This window comes from Vipera berus, assembly GCF_964194415.1.
Source record: "Vipera berus genome assembly, chromosome: 4".
Classification (NCBI taxonomy): domain Eukaryota; kingdom Metazoa; phylum Chordata; class Lepidosauria; order Squamata; family Viperidae; genus Vipera; species Vipera berus.
Window position 1 is genome coordinate 91,305,065 of NC_138206.1, and position 15,547 is coordinate 91,320,611.

The window sequence follows — 15,547 nt, forward strand, 5'->3', positions numbered from 1 at the left end:
TCTTTTATCTTCTAAGCACTTATCTATTGGCTTTCACTTGTTGCTTGATTTATGATGATAAAAATTAAGTAAGGGTGCTTGCTGGTCTTGATGGAAGGTAGAAGGAACTTGAGAGAATTGTTGTAAGTACTATCTTTTTAAAGTAAATTTTGATGATGGGAGTGTAGTGTATTAACGTATACACTAATCTGAGCTTGGTTGTTTGCTTGCAACATTTCTGTCTGGTGGTGAACAAAGGAGGAAATCTTCTCACGAGGAAAACCACACCCCCATCAATATTGGTAGGGCAAACTATTGTATATTAACAGAAAGCAAACCCCACACTCAGTAGCATTGATGTGGTTACCTAGTCAGGTAATGAAACATCTTCAAGCAAACAACCAAGCTCAGAGAGCACCATGGACTCCACAATACAAAGCAGTAAGGAAGAGACTGCTTTCTTCTGTAACTTCTTATTCTATTTTTCATAGGTTCTCCAATATTCCAGAGGAGATTGTTAGCAGGTGGGAATAGCATAGAAAACTTCTGAGAAATATTTCCTTCACAGTCATTTTATAAATAGAATTTTACTCTTTAGATCTTTAAATCCAAGCCAAAAATTATATAAACGCTAACATTCAGATTTTCTAAATTTGGTTGAAAAAGAGTTTTTTCATGCTACTTTTCTCCATTATTATAACGCGAGTTTTTAGAACACTCAACGCTACTACACATATTACAAACTTACACCTTCCTTGCAGCTGATCCCCATGTGTGTGCATGTATGCATGCAGAGATTAGTAGAGAGATACATACATATACTCTGGAGTCACGCAATTGCCTCCAAAACTTAGGCACTCCTGGTCAAATGCTGTTTCAATAAATCCTTAAGTGACAGAATGTTGACACAACTTCTCTGTGTTAAAATGTTAAATATGTTTTCTTGCAAATTTGAATGCGTATTTTCTGTTGTATGTATAGCTCTTTATACATTCAAAGGAAAATATATGTGAAGCTGTAATTATATATAAAAGTCCTCAGATCTGAAGGCAAAAGTTATTTTATTTTTAAATAATGCACATACAGCCAGGTTCTCTAAAGAGACATTTTCTATTGTTTATTATCTGTTGAGATACATCTTTTAAATTGGCACCAACTTTCTAGCATTAAAATAGATAATCATCTTAACTGCTGAAATATTTTTGTTAATCCAGTTAGTTAATGAACCAAATATTGTAATTCTGGCTTTCACATTAAAAAGCGAGTGACGTATGGATATCTGGAGTTTCCACATTAATAGAGAGATAGTAATGCGAGAAACAACCTATATAGGTCTGGCATTTTATTTGATCTTACTATATAAGCAATTACAAAAACAATTTATGTAAAGAATTTTACATACTCTGTTGTCAGATCTGACATCTCTAGTACTACAATTTTTGGCAGGTTTTTTCAGAAATAAATAACTCCAATACGAGTGCCCTTAAGAATATAGTCTGGTGGAAACAGAAGTGAATGTCATTTGTATTTAAAAATAATTATGATATTGCCACACATCTTGATTCATTTTTCAGCTTACAAAATAGGATTATTAAAAAGTAAAAGCAAAAGATTTTATTAAAGTTGAACCTAATTTGCTTAGACTTTTCTTTGTACTAAAGCATTTTGCACAAAAAGATACATCCTGGAACCCTTAATTCTACATACATTCTGAAAATTAATAGCGAGTAGCTGTCTTAACTCTCCTCACACAAACTTTACTGTCTTTTGCTCTTCTGGAATGCACACGGTGTCCACTACACTTCTGTCTTGTAGAACTGACAGTTCTTAGGCCCTGAATTAAATAAGATACTTTTTAAAATTAATTAATCCATTAATACTGTTCAGGGAGAAATGCATCAACCTCTCGCTTTTTAAAATCAGTGGAATATTTAACCTTGGGACAAATCTCCCCAATTAGTCCTGGTCCTGATAATTGATACATCAAATATTGATACTTAAAACTAATTTGAAAATTCAGAATAAACTCTACTGTAAAACCTCCTGTCACAGGAAATTTGTTTGTTAGTTTATTGTGACTTGTATATTGCAAATACAAACAGGATTCTGAGCTGCTCACACATTGCAGTACAAAAGAAAAAGTTACCATACTGCCAGTGAAGAGCAGCAGTAGCCTTGGAATCCATAAACGTTCCCATCATAATAAATCTGTTACAAATTTGATTTCATTAAAAATGGATTCTAAATAGCCAAATAAAGTGGGCACATCCACAATATTAAGAGTTCAGACCTTGTTTTCCATAAGAGAGGAAAGATACAGAGTCTTAAGAAGAGAACAGAGTAGTATGTTGAGTCTTAGGAAAAGGGAAGAGAGGAACACATGGGAAGTCTTGGAAACAACCCCCCCCCCATCCCTTATTCTCCCTTTGTTTCCCCAAAGAAGAAAATATATCGGTTCTGGATCAAGCTGTAAAAGTGCAGGGGGCGGGGTGAGAAACCTTCAAGATCAGGGGTGTCAAACTGCCGGCCCATGGGCCGGATGCATCATAGTGAAACCACGCCCACCCCTTTGCTGGCAATGGCAAAAAGTCACGATATGTCGCGACATGTCATATGACATTGCGAGTTTGACACCCACACTCAAGATAAAGTGGTCTAAAGTTGTGTACATTTGTTAACGTTCTTTAGATTTTAAAACCAGTGCCAAAACTATTATAAAAATTAGTGGAGTAGTAACTTCAATATTTTACAAATTTGATCTCTGAATGATTTATTCAATTTCATTGAATTCCCTAAAGAAATGTTTTGAAACAAAGTACAGAGCCATATAAAGTTGCTTTTAGGCTTTAGATTTTAGCCTGTACCACTGAAAATGCTGCTGAATTGTTTGGTTGTCTTTAAAAGAATGGATGAGAAATAACATGTGTTTGAATACAGTTGTCTAACGAGAAGCATGGCATGATTTTGTCTTATGTTCTTGGCTGAAAAAAATGTTATATCAACTAAGCTTTCTGAATGATATTATGTATATTGTCTTCAGATTAATTATATACTTTGCTTTGTATATGTGCTGGTATTGTAATTTCTGATTCGCTCAAGAAATTAATTTGTAACTTGTTTTACAGTTGAGGTTAAGAAGGAACCAAATACAATCCCCTCAGATGATGTATTGATTGTGTACGAGTTAACACCAACACCTGAGCAAAGAGCTCTTGCAGAATCTCTTAAATTACCCCCAACATTCTTCTGCTATAAGAACAAACCTGACTATCTGAGTGAAGATGATGATGGTAAGGAATATTTGTTGAAAATTATTTATCTTTTACAAGATCCAAGAATAAGAAAGGATAAAGCCTTGACCAATTTAACAAGATTTCATTTATTCTCATTCTTTTCTGTATCAATGTGCTCTTCAAAAGAAAGTTATCTGAAAATTTGGGATGAAAATTATAATAGTTGCCCTATTCTTCATCTTCCTCTTTTAAAGGAGGTAAAAGACAAATTCTAAATTATACCCCATCAAATAGTAGAATCTGATAATCCAATTTGCCAGGCTGGTCTGAGTGCCAGGCTTTGGGAAGTGTGATGAGCATAAGAAAGTGTGAATCTGGTCGTCCTAGAGGTCTGTGGATCTTTGACATTTATTGTGGCTTTGCACTTTCTGGGTGCTAGTGCAGATCTATAGCACAGTTATAGCTTTGATTTCAAGAGGGAAGAGCATGAGCTAGCTTCACGTCTGATCATATATAGGTTGAGAAAGCTAATGCACCTTCCTTCTAGCCTACAGTTGCAAGAAAAAGTATGTGAACCCTTTGGGACTGTGTGGTTTTTTTGCATGAATTGGCCATAAAATGCACTCTAAATGTCATGTAAGTCACAACAATAGAAAAACACAGTCTGCTTAAAATAATACTACACAAACATTAGCTGTTGTCATGTTTTAATTGAAGATAAGATGGAAACATTCACAGTGCAGGGTGGAAAAAGTATGTGAACCTTTGGACTTAATAACTGGTTGACCCTCCTTTGGCAGCAATAACCTCAACCAAACGTTTCCTGTAGTTGCAGATCAGACCTGCACAACGATCTGGAGTAATTTTGGACCACTCCTCTGCACAAAACTGTTTCAGTGTAGCAATATTCTTGGGATGTCTGGTGTGAATCGCTCTCTTAAGGTCATGCCACAGCATTTCAATCGGGTTGAGGTCAGGACTCTGACTGGGCCACTCCAGAAGGCGTATTCTGTTCTGTTGAAGCCATTGTTTTGTTGAATTACTTGTATGCTTTGGGTCGTTGTCCTGTTGCATCACCCATCCTCTGCGGAGCTTCAGTTGGCGGACAGATGGTCGTACGTTTTCCTGCAAAATGTCCTGATAAACTCTGGAATTCATTTTCCCATCAATGACAACAATCCGTCCAGGCCCTGAGGCAGCAAAGCAGCCCCAAACCATGATGCTCCCTCCGCCATGTTTTACAGTGGGGATGAGGTTTTGATGTTGGTGTGCTGTGCCTTTTTTTCTCCACACATAGTGTTGTGTGTTTTTCCCAAACAACTCAATTTTGGTTTCATCTGTCCACAGTATATTTTGCCAGTAGTGCTGTGGAACATCCAGGTGCTCTTCTGCAAACTTCAAACGTGGACAGATGAAACCAAAATTGAGTTGTTTGGGAAAAACACACAACACTATGTGTGGAGAAAAAATGGCACAGCACACCAACATCAAAACCTCATTCCCACTGTAAAACATGGCGGAGGGAGCATCATGGTTTGGGGCTGCTTTGCTGCCTCAGGGCCTGGACGGATTGTTGTCATTGATGGGAAAATGAATTCCAGAGTTTATCAGGACATTATTCAGGAAAACATACGATCATCTGTCTGCCAACTGAAGCTCCGCAGAGGATGGGTGATGCAACAGGACAACGACCCAAAGCATACAAGTAATTCAACAAAACAATGGCTTCAACAGAACAGAATACGCCTTCTGGAGTGGCCCAGTCAGAGTCCTGACCTCAACCCGATTGAAATGCTGTGGCATGACCTTAAGAGAGCGATTCACACCAGACATCCCAAGAATATTGCTACACTGAAACAGTTTTGTGCAGAGGAGTGGTCCAAAATTACTCTAGATCGTTGTGCAGGTTTGATCTGCAACTACAGGAAACGTTTGGTTGAGGTTATTGCTGCCAAAGGAGGGTCAACCAGTTATTAAGTCCAAAGGTTCACATACTTTTTCCACCCTGCACTGTGAATGTTTCCATCTTATCTTCAATTAAAACATGACAACAGCTAATGTTTGTGTAGTATTATTTTAAGCAGACTGTGTTTTTCTATTGTTGTAACTTACATGACGTTTAGAGTGCATTTTATGGCCAATTCATGCAAAAAACCACATAATCCCAAAGGGTTCACATACTTTTTCTTGCAACTGTATCTCAAGCTGAAAAGGAATATTAGAAATGTCTGGAAATCTTTCTGTGTCATAAAACTCTTGAATGCTGCTCATGCACTTTTTTTCCTGCAGCAAGTTCAAGGACTTGTCCCTTGGAAGTAAAGAACCTTGGCAAATAAAATTGTTTTGAACTATTAAAGCCAGTCAGATTTGTTTTTCTATTTCTGCCTCTGAGGAAAACATAAGTAGTGATTAGGGAGACTGTTAGACTGTCTTTGGGTTCTCCTTTCCAAGGTTCTTGGGCTTTCATTGTTGCTGTGATTTCCTTTTTATCTACAACAGATATTAGTGTGTATTGCTGATTTTGTTTAAAGTGTTTCTATACATGTAAACTTCAGTTGCAAGTTGATGTTATATCATTCTCTGCTTTTCATATTTTAGATGAAGACTATGACACAGCTGTCAGAAGGCTTAATGGAAAATTGTATTTAGAAGAACCTAAAGAAAACTCGGAAATAACGAATACAAGTAAACAATATTAATCTAATTTAATTACTAATTTTATAGTTTCTTAGAAGAAATTAGGGAAGAAATTTTGAACTCTTCTGATAATTTTCTGCTAGAGCACTGATTTTCAGAGTGAAATGCAATTTGAAACTAAGAAAATTTAAATTATTTGTAACTTTAATCTTATGTATCTAATCTTATAGAATCTTATTCCACATCCATTCAAATGTGGAAAGAGGAATGGTTTTGTTTGAATTCCAGAACTTCTGAGAATTGGCCAGATTTTCCATTGTACTCTTAAGCCAGACATGTCAAACACAAGGCCTGGGGGCCAGATCCGGCCCGCGAAGTGGTTTCATGTGGCCCGCGAAGCCATCCTGGAAACAGGGAGGGAATGGCCCCCACTGCCTTGGCCCTGGCCCAGAGACCCTCCTTCTGCCAGAGACCCTCAGATCTGTCCCACTCCTGCCCGGGCCCCCATAGGCACCCTTGATGCGAACAATATAGAGCTGGCCATGCCCACCCAGTAGGCCATACGCACTCTAGCCACGCCCACCCAGTAGGCCACGCCCACCCTGGCCATACTCACCCGGCCCCTTGAGGGCAACCGCAATGCTGATGTGGCCCTCAATGAAATTGAGTTTGACACCCCTGTCTTAAGCTGTATGGGAAAAAGACCCTTCAGAGTTGGGCAATCTCGCAGGAAGAGCCCTTCACCAACTGCAGTTGTTAAAACAGCTTTATTGTACAGAATGTAGCAGTACAGAAGGAAATGATCCTGTTACTAATATTTTAGACTTTGTGATCCTTAGGAGTTGTGAGGTCTATTCCAGAATTTATCTTTCATACAGTTTTGTTTGGCTACTAAAGATCATTACAACTAAATATGTTGATACCTCAGCCTTAGGCTGAACCTGTATTGTTTCTTAAATGTCTCTTTAATTGTTACCATAAATGAGGCAGACAATTTTGTGTCTTTATAAGAAGCTTCATCTTGATTTCCATGTGATTCCAGATGCCCCTGTTTTGGAGTAGTACCATAAATTATATATCAGTGGAAAGGTAATTTAATCAAGAATGTAATGCAACAAAGTTTGTTCAATTATCTGTATTCTATGGAAAGTTATAGCCAAATAACCAGAAAAAGGAAGCACAACTTGCTTAGGTTGATATCAGATAGCTTTTCTTCATCTGATTTTAGCCAATGAGCATGAATGTTTAGAGAGCCAATCAGGTGTCATCTTGTTTTGGCAATGAGCCAATCAGATCACAGTAGGATTCAGTTATTGATGGTATTGAAGCTGAGAGGAGGACATTTGTCAGTGTGTTATGTCATCGCTATCAAGTTGGTTGGGTTTTTTTGTGTTCCTTCATTTAGTGAACTTGTAAAACATAATAAAATTAAAGTAATGGTGCAAAAAGTTGACTGGTCGCCCAGAAAGCGATGTAAAATAGTATTATTAAGTGAACAAGGCTACAGGTATAAAGAAATTAGAAGAAAAATTGGTGGAAACTTAACCAAAGGTGGCATTTCTAAGTTTTTGAAGAGGTATAAGGAGACTCAGTCACTACAAAACCACACTGGTAAAGGCAGGAAAAGGTGCACAACAGCAAGTGATGATAGAACAATTAAGAGACTGTCCCTACGTGACAGAAGAAAATCATCTGGGTGTATACAAGATGAAATGGCACAATGCAATGTGAAGTTGAGTGCAAGGACTGTTCGGCGCAGACTGCAGGAATTTGGCCTAAAATCTAGAATTCCACGAAAAACCACTTATCTCTCAAACAAAGATTGAAAAGACTAAACTGGGCTAAAACCCATGTTACCTGGACAGAGGAACAATGGGACAGCGTTATTTGGAGTGATGAGACCAAGGTCTCCCTGTTTGGTAGTGATGTCATAAAATACATAAGGAGAAGAATCTGAGAAGATTTGCATCCTGATTGCATTACATGTACCGTGAAACTCCCAGTCAGTGTTATGATCTGGGGTTGTATAACATCAAAAGGTGTGGGCAGAATTTGTGTGATTAATGGGAATATAAGTGGCCAAAAGAGGGACGCAGTGGGTCAGTGGGTTAGGACGCTGAGCTTGTCGATCAGAAGGTCGGCAGTTTGGCGGGTCGAATCCCGAGTGCCGCGTAACAGAGTGAGCGCCTGTTACTCGTCCCAGCTTCTGCCAACCTAGCAGTTCGAAAGCACGTAAAAATGCAAGTAGAAAAATAGGGACCACTACGGTGGGAAGGTAACAGCGTTCCGTGCGCCTTTGGTGTCTAGTCATGCCGGCCACATGACCACGGAAACGTCCTCGGACAAGCGCTGGCTCTTCAGCTTTGAAACGGAGATGAGCACCGGCCCCTAGAGTCGGAAACGACTAGCACGCACGTGCGAGGGAACCTTTACCTTTACCTTTAAGTGGCCAAAAATACATTAATGAAATACTTGAGCCCAAACAGAAGCCTTCCGCACATGATCTTTTCCAAGACAATGAAGCATTTATATTTCAACAGGATTCAGCTCCATGTCATGTTGCTGCTGTGTGCAAAAAGTGGTTTCAAGATAATCATATTCCACTGCTGGAATGGCCTGGGGATAGCCCAGACCTTAACCCAATTGAAAATCTATGGAGTCGACTAAAGAAACTTGTTAGTCAGAAGCGACCCAGCAATAAAACCCGGTTAATAAAAGCAATCATTCAATCTTGGTTTCACATTATCACAGCTGCAGAACTAAAGGACTTGGTTCACTCCATGGGAAGACATTGTAAGGCCATAATTCATGCTATTAACTGACATAGTAATAATTTTTGTATATCTCATTTTTTTCTATGGTGATAATTTTTGTATATCTCATTTTTTCTACGTGTTTCACTTTTCTTCTTTATAACTGCTATTCTAATAGCAAATCCTGCATAAAAGTTATTGTATTACATTCTTGATTAAATTATTTTTCCATTGATATATAATTTTATGATACTACTCCAAAAAAAAGAGGTGTTATTAGCCATCAAACTTCAAATTTACACTTTTCCCAACAGGTTTCCACAATTTTGGCCACTACTGTATGTTAGTTTGACGAGCTTTCTCCCATATTTAGAAGCTTTATTTTATTAGTCTATTTTGCTGATGTTTTCTATAAACCATAATGTATTATCTGTTCAGGTGCTGTAGAACATCTTGATCCAGAGACTAGGAATGTAGAACATCTTGATCCAGAGACTATTGTTGTTTGGGAAAAGAAACCAACTCCTAAGGAAAAAGCTAAAGCAGAAACTCTAAAACTTCCTCCAACTTTTTTCTGTGGTATTAATAGTGACACTGATGAAGATAATGACAACTTAGAAGACTTTGAGACAGAACTTAGAAAAACTCAAGAAACAAAAGTAAGTAACAGAAGAATTAGGTGTACTCTCAATGCAAAGTGAGTTTCTCATAGTTTTGATGTGTTACTTTCACTTTTCTGTTTCCCAGTTTTCCTCATATTCAAGTTCAATCTGCTGTTTATACTTTGTTCTGGTGCTACAACATTCCTACCAATATAAAAATATGTGTACTATACATAGGGCTGCAGTCAGGATATTATTTTTCCTGTGCATGTTGATTGTAAACTAGGGTCTTCCATATTCTTTCTTAAGTCAAGAATTGGTCATTTACTAACATTAAGTTGAACAGCATAGAGAATTCTTATGATGTGACTTGCAAAAGCTCAAAACTCAGTAATCTTTAGGATATTGTCTTTCTTCTGTCGCATCTGGGTAGGTTCATTTGCATAAAATAATTGTCAGCATTTTTTCAGTGCTTATTCTGATTGTGGAATTACTGTTCATGGACAATGGTTTGGTTTTTGTAACCTTTTAATTCTTTTACTTATGTAGGCATTTAATATAAAGCCAAGATAATTGGTTGTGTACACACTATCATTACCTGAACCATGCTTGTGTTTCACATATTAACTGATAAAGTTATCTAAACAACCTTCAGGTACATTAAAAAAACACTAATAAAAACAAATGTGGTTTCATTTTTCAGGAATCTCAGGCAGAAGAAGTAACTACTTCAGCTGACGGTGTGTGCTCCAATAAGGAAGGAGGACCAGATGTAGCCTACAGTATTTCTGAAGCATCAGATTCTACAACCATCCCTATGTATACTACATGTGATACATTAAGAACAGATGGCAACTCTACTCCTGAAACTACACATACCATTCAAAATGTATTAGCAACAGATGACAAACCTGTTGATTTATCAAATAAGAAGGAAAGTGATTCCAGTTCTAAAGCATCTGTAAATCAAGGTATATTTGTCTATTTGATATATGAAATGTCAAATGTGCTATGCTAGACAAAAATAAACAACTGTAAACATAATTCCAAGTTCATTAAAAATTGATGTCCATGGAGGACAAAGAATTTCAATGGGAAGCATAATTTGTTTGTTCAGATGGCTTTTATGCATGCATAATGGGAGGCCTAATGCTTTAGCAGTATCCTAGTAGTTCTCAACATACGACCACAATTGGGACCAGAATTTTGGTTGTAAGTCATTGTAGTTGTAAGTTGAGGCACTCTGGGATTGGACCTGATTTTTTACTGTTTTTACAGCAGTCATTAAGTGAATCACAAACACTGGCAAAAAAACCCCACAGGATGTCAGCAAAAAATGGTCATGTGACTGCAGCAACCAGTCATAAATGCAATTCAGTTACCAAGCTCCCAAATTGCAGTCATGTGACTGCAGGGAGGGGAAGTTTTGTGACAGCTGGAACTGTTTTCTAGGCTGCAAAGCAACCTTTCCAAGGTCATTGTAACTCATTAAAGAACTGGTCATAAGTGGAGGATACTGTTATTTGCACTTTGGCATAGGGTTAGGGTTGCACTTGTAGGATGAAAAAGAAAGCTTCTAGTATACAGTGGATGATAAAATTGTACATTTCCTTTTCTTGTAGAGAATAATCCCTTTTCCTTTGCTCTTGATAACAAATCAAGCTTGTCATTTGCTGATCTGGCTTCAAGCAATTCTGGGGATTTTGCGTTTGGTTCCAAAGGTAAGATATTTTGTTTATCAATCATCAATGTGAGAAAACTAGCTGGAGTTTTTAATTTTAAAAATTGATAGCAAAAGTGAACTGATGTAGTCATATAAAAGCTTTAATACCCTTATTTTCTCATCTAAACAGATAAAAATTTTAAGTGGGCAAATACAGGAGCAGTTGTATTTGGAGTACAAGCAGCCACTAAAGGGGATCATGATGATGGAAGTGATGAAGAAGTGGTACATAGTGACGATATTCATTTTGAACCAATAGTCTCACTACCAGAGGTAAGTTTTCTAATCAGAATCTTAAGAAGAAATATATCTGTTTAGTCAGTTTCCTGGCATAAGGTACAATATTGTTCCATTTATTTGTCAACTATTTATTTTCATTTGTCAGTACTGATTTTGCATGAAATAAATGAAAAGATTAAGAATGAAGAATAGGCACTTAACCTATTGTGTAATGGGACTAAAATATCAGAAATCTGAAAGACTTAACATATATATTTCTTTTTTAAAAAAAACTAGACATGCTTCTGTGTGTGGCGTGTGTGTATATGCAGGGTTAACTGTGATTGCTCATTGTAAACTATAAATATTCAGACTGGAATATGCCATCTTCTCCCAAGTGGAATCTGACAATATTTTGAAGGAGTTAAGGGGTTTTCTTTAGTGTTTTCCTGTTTGGCTAAAGAAACCGATACTGATTGTGTCTCATTCAGTCTTAAACTGATTTCTCCATTGCAGTGTTGGAATTTTATCTGCTTATTCTCTGTGTCTCATAAGTTGGCGTGATTTAATCTGCTTCTACTTTAATCTTTAAGTTAGTTTATATGCAGTGTCATCTATCTTACGTTTGTGTATTTCTACTTTGTCTTAATTGGACAGACTTGTAGATAACATTTGTCAGCTTTCTAAAAAGTCTTGTCATTTAGAACTCCACTAATTAGCCCACAGGCCTTATGACTCTATCCTTCCAATTAAACATTGGTGCAGTGGTGTGATTCAACATGATTATTTATTTCTGCTAGGTTGAAGTAAAATCTGGAGAAGAAGATGAAGACATTATCTTCAAAGAAAGGGCAAAACTATACAGATGGGACAGAGAAGTCAATCAGTGGAAAGAACGTGGCGTTGGAGAATTAAAGATTCTCTTCCATACGCAAAAGAAATGTTACCGAATTTTAATGAGAAGGGATCAAGTTCTCAAAGTTTGTGCAAACCATATAATCACAAAAACAATTGATTTAAAACCCTTGAATTCTTCAAATAATGCCATGGTTTGGACTGCAACGGATTATGCTGGTGAGTATTTTTGTTGAGATGTCCCATAGTTTCACTATCCTTTCTATTATTTTCACAGCAAGATCATTGCTATTATAATACTTGAATTTCCATTTCAGATGGTGAAGCTAAGGTAGAACAGCTTGCAGTTAGATTTAAAACCCAAGAATTAGCTGATACCTTCAAGACGAGATTTAAAGAGTGTCAACTGATTTTGTCGGAACAACAGAAGGGACACATATCTTTTGCAGCAAAATTTTCAAAGGAATCTAACCCTATAGTATATCTTGAAATTTCTGTTGATGATGAACCTCTGGGGCATGTAACAATAGAATTGTTTTCCAATGTTGTTCCTCGAACCGCTGAGAACTTCAGGGCATTGTGCACAGGAGAAAAAGGATTTGGATTCCAAAATTCTAGATTTCACAGAATAATTCCAGATTTTGTCTGTCAGGTAAGTTACAATAATTCAGAGACTGATCAGAAGGATTTTACTTTTCAATTTTATCATCCACTTGTTACTGCATAATTTTCTGAGTTCCTCAAGAAATTGTGACTCAGAAAAAAATTAGTTACTGTTTCAAATTCATATGTGCATTTTTTTGAACTGGAATCAATTGAGTTCCAATACAAAAAAAGCTTATCAATACAGAAAATATAATCACAAATGAGAAAAGCAGAAAGAAAAAGTCTTAACAGTGGCATAACAGAATTTATTTGAATTAGTAATAATGAGTAACCTTCCACCATTGAGTATTTTATTTTTCAAATTTATATGGCTTGCCCTTCTCACCTGAAGTGACTCTTAGGCTCTCCAATAAAAAATGAAAATAAATATAACTGGAAATTATAGTTGCATTTAGGCTTTTTGCCATTGTGTTTGAATAGTATTGAATTTTCGGTCTAAAAGGTGATCTAAGCTTTTAGCTTTGAGTTCATACATGTAAAAGCAAAACATACTTTATTGTTTGAGTGCTGCCAATTATATGAATAGACTTAATATCCTTCATTTTTTTAATCAATCGGGATCCTATATTCCATTGTCACTGAGAGTAGGGATTTATTCCTGTTTAAGGATGTATTATTATTGGTAAACATGTTTTAGTTGTATTTGAGATATTTCCACCTATTACATATTTTACTAAATTTTCAATTTCTTTCATTCCAGGGAGGTGACATCACTAAGCACGATGGCACAGGAGGACAATCCATTTATGGAAATTCATTTGAAGATGAAAATTTTGAAATAAAACACACTGGTCCTGGCCTATTGTCAATGGCAAATCATGGCAGAGATACCAACAATTCTCAATTCTTTATTACTCTCAAAAAGGCAGAACAGTTGGACTTTAAACATGTTGTCTTTGGGTTTGTAAAGGATGGGATGGATATAGTGAAAAAAATAGAATCTTTTGGCTCTCCCAAAGGAATAGTGTCAAAAAGAATTGTGATTACAGATTGTGGACAAATATGAAATGATTCTGCTGACATATTCAGAGATTTAAAAAAATCTTCAGCAGATTTAGACAAGATTATGTTCAGGGTTTTTTGTTTGTTTAAAAAATGAACAACTTCTGATGTATAAATGTAAAGTTACAGCTCATAGCTGAGTACTTTTTAAAATGTGTTGCAATTGCCTACATGTTGTGAAATAAACGTTCAAACACTAGTCTACTTCAGGTGTACTTTTGTTTCCTCCTGATTTTGTATTAAATAATTTAAAATGAAATCCCAGGTGTCTGGAATTCTGTGTTTCTGTATGCTTCTTGGATCAATTGAATTCAAATAATATTACAAGATAATTGATATTTCTATACTACATATATTTGTATTAAAGAATGATTTCCTATAGCAAACAAAATGCTGCAAAAGATTGAGTTGCTTAAGTGGTGATATTTAGTTGCCTTATTTTGATATTTAATGTCTTAAAAAACAGGCTACTGCCTGAAATTATAGGTGGTATGTACATGCATTTGCACTGGAAGTAATAGCAGTTACAAGTTGCCAATAAGAACTTTAGTGCTTAAAGCAAAATCGTATTCAAACCAAAAGGAACCTTATCAGTTCTCTTATCAGTTATAATTGCTGGTGACAACATTTGGTAGAACTTAATGAGTTTGAAGGCTAAACAGACTTGGCTTCATTGGTACATGGATAGTGCCAGGCAATTCATTATAACAAATCACTTCCATACTGTTGGGTCCCAAATTCAAAATTGCTTGTTCTGCTCATCATTAAATTTGATAAGATATGGAGAAAATAATAATTTTATTTTTATACCGCCCTTCTCCCGAAGGACTCAGGGCAGTGAACAGGGCAAACATAAAAATACAAGAATACAAACATTAAAAGAGATTAAACAGGTGCCCAGAAGCTAAGAACAATGAATTAAAATACATTAAAACAATATTAAAATCTAAACCCATCACCCATCAGGCCAGGCCGGCTTGTTCGAACAACTAGGTCTTCAGATCGCGTCGGAAGGAGCGAAGGTCGGGCGCCATCCGGAGCTCAACCGGCAAATGGTTCCACAATTCCGGCGCACCCACAGAGAAGGCCCTCCCCCTGGGGGCCACCAGGCGACATTCTCTGACCGGTGGCACCCTGAGGAGGCCCTCTCTGTGGGAGCGCACAGGGCGGAGGGAAGTTGATGCTGGCAGCAGGTGATCCCTAAGGCAGCGTTTCCCAACCTTAGGAACTTGAAGATGCGTGGACTTCAACTCCCAGAATTCCCCAGCCAGCTATGCTGGCTGGGGAATTCTGGGAGTTGAAGTCCACGCATCTTCAAGTTCCTAAGGTTGGGAAACGCTGCCCTAAGGTACTCTGGATCCATGCCATGTAGGGCTTTAAAGACTTTAAAGCAGGGCTCTTCAAACTTGGCCCTTTTATGACTTGTGGACTTCAACTCCCAGAATTCCTCAGCAAGCATGCCTGGCTGAGGAATTCTGGGAGTTGAAGTCCACAAGTCATAAAAGGGCCAAGTTTGAAGACCCCTGCTTTAAAGGTACCCTTGCAAGGGCGTGAATGTCTATAAATATCTTTGAGTGGGATGGCCATCGTGGTTCAGAATTTAGTACCATCGCAGTTTTGCGAAGCATTGGAAAAGCAGCCCAGGTCAGCCCTTTCAGTAGCCGAAACATAACCCCAACGGCCTGGACGCGGCTTAGTCGGTTGCCCTGGAAACAAGGTCGCATCCGACAAGATGGGGGCGGAGCAGTCCCTTCACGCAAGCGCATTGCACTTTTATTTCCCTCTCCTTCCTCCACCTCCCCCGCTCCCCTCGCTAGCGGTTGTAAAAGGCGGGGGAGGGCAGCGGGAGGACTTGGCTGGCTGGCTGGTTTTTCTTCG

At 37.5% G+C, this 15,547-nt stretch overlaps 1 protein-coding gene across 2 annotated transcripts in view; it reads left to right on the forward strand.

Moving 5' to 3' along the window:
* RGPD4 (RANBP2 like and GRIP domain containing 4) overlaps positions 1-13,928 on the forward strand; it is a 37,458-nt gene extending 23,530 nt beyond the window's left edge. For both annotated transcript variants that reach the window (XM_081327565.1, XM_081327564.1), the window contains 9 exons: positions 3,105-3,269; positions 5,811-5,897; positions 9,041-9,261; positions 9,908-10,175; positions 10,827-10,925; positions 11,058-11,200; positions 11,947-12,220; positions 12,319-12,653; positions 13,368-13,928. In XM_081327565.1, the coding sequence (XP_081183691.1) occupies positions 3,105-3,269; positions 5,811-5,897; positions 9,041-9,261; positions 9,908-10,175; positions 10,827-10,925; positions 11,058-11,200; positions 11,947-12,220; positions 12,319-12,653; positions 13,368-13,673 (1,898 nt within the window). In that variant the 3' untranslated portion in view covers positions 13,674-13,928. The remainder of the gene's footprint in view (positions 1-3,104; positions 3,270-5,810; positions 5,898-9,040; positions 9,262-9,907; positions 10,176-10,826; positions 10,926-11,057; positions 11,201-11,946; positions 12,221-12,318; positions 12,654-13,367) is intronic.
* The last annotated feature ends 1,619 nt before the right edge of the window (positions 13,929-15,547 follow it).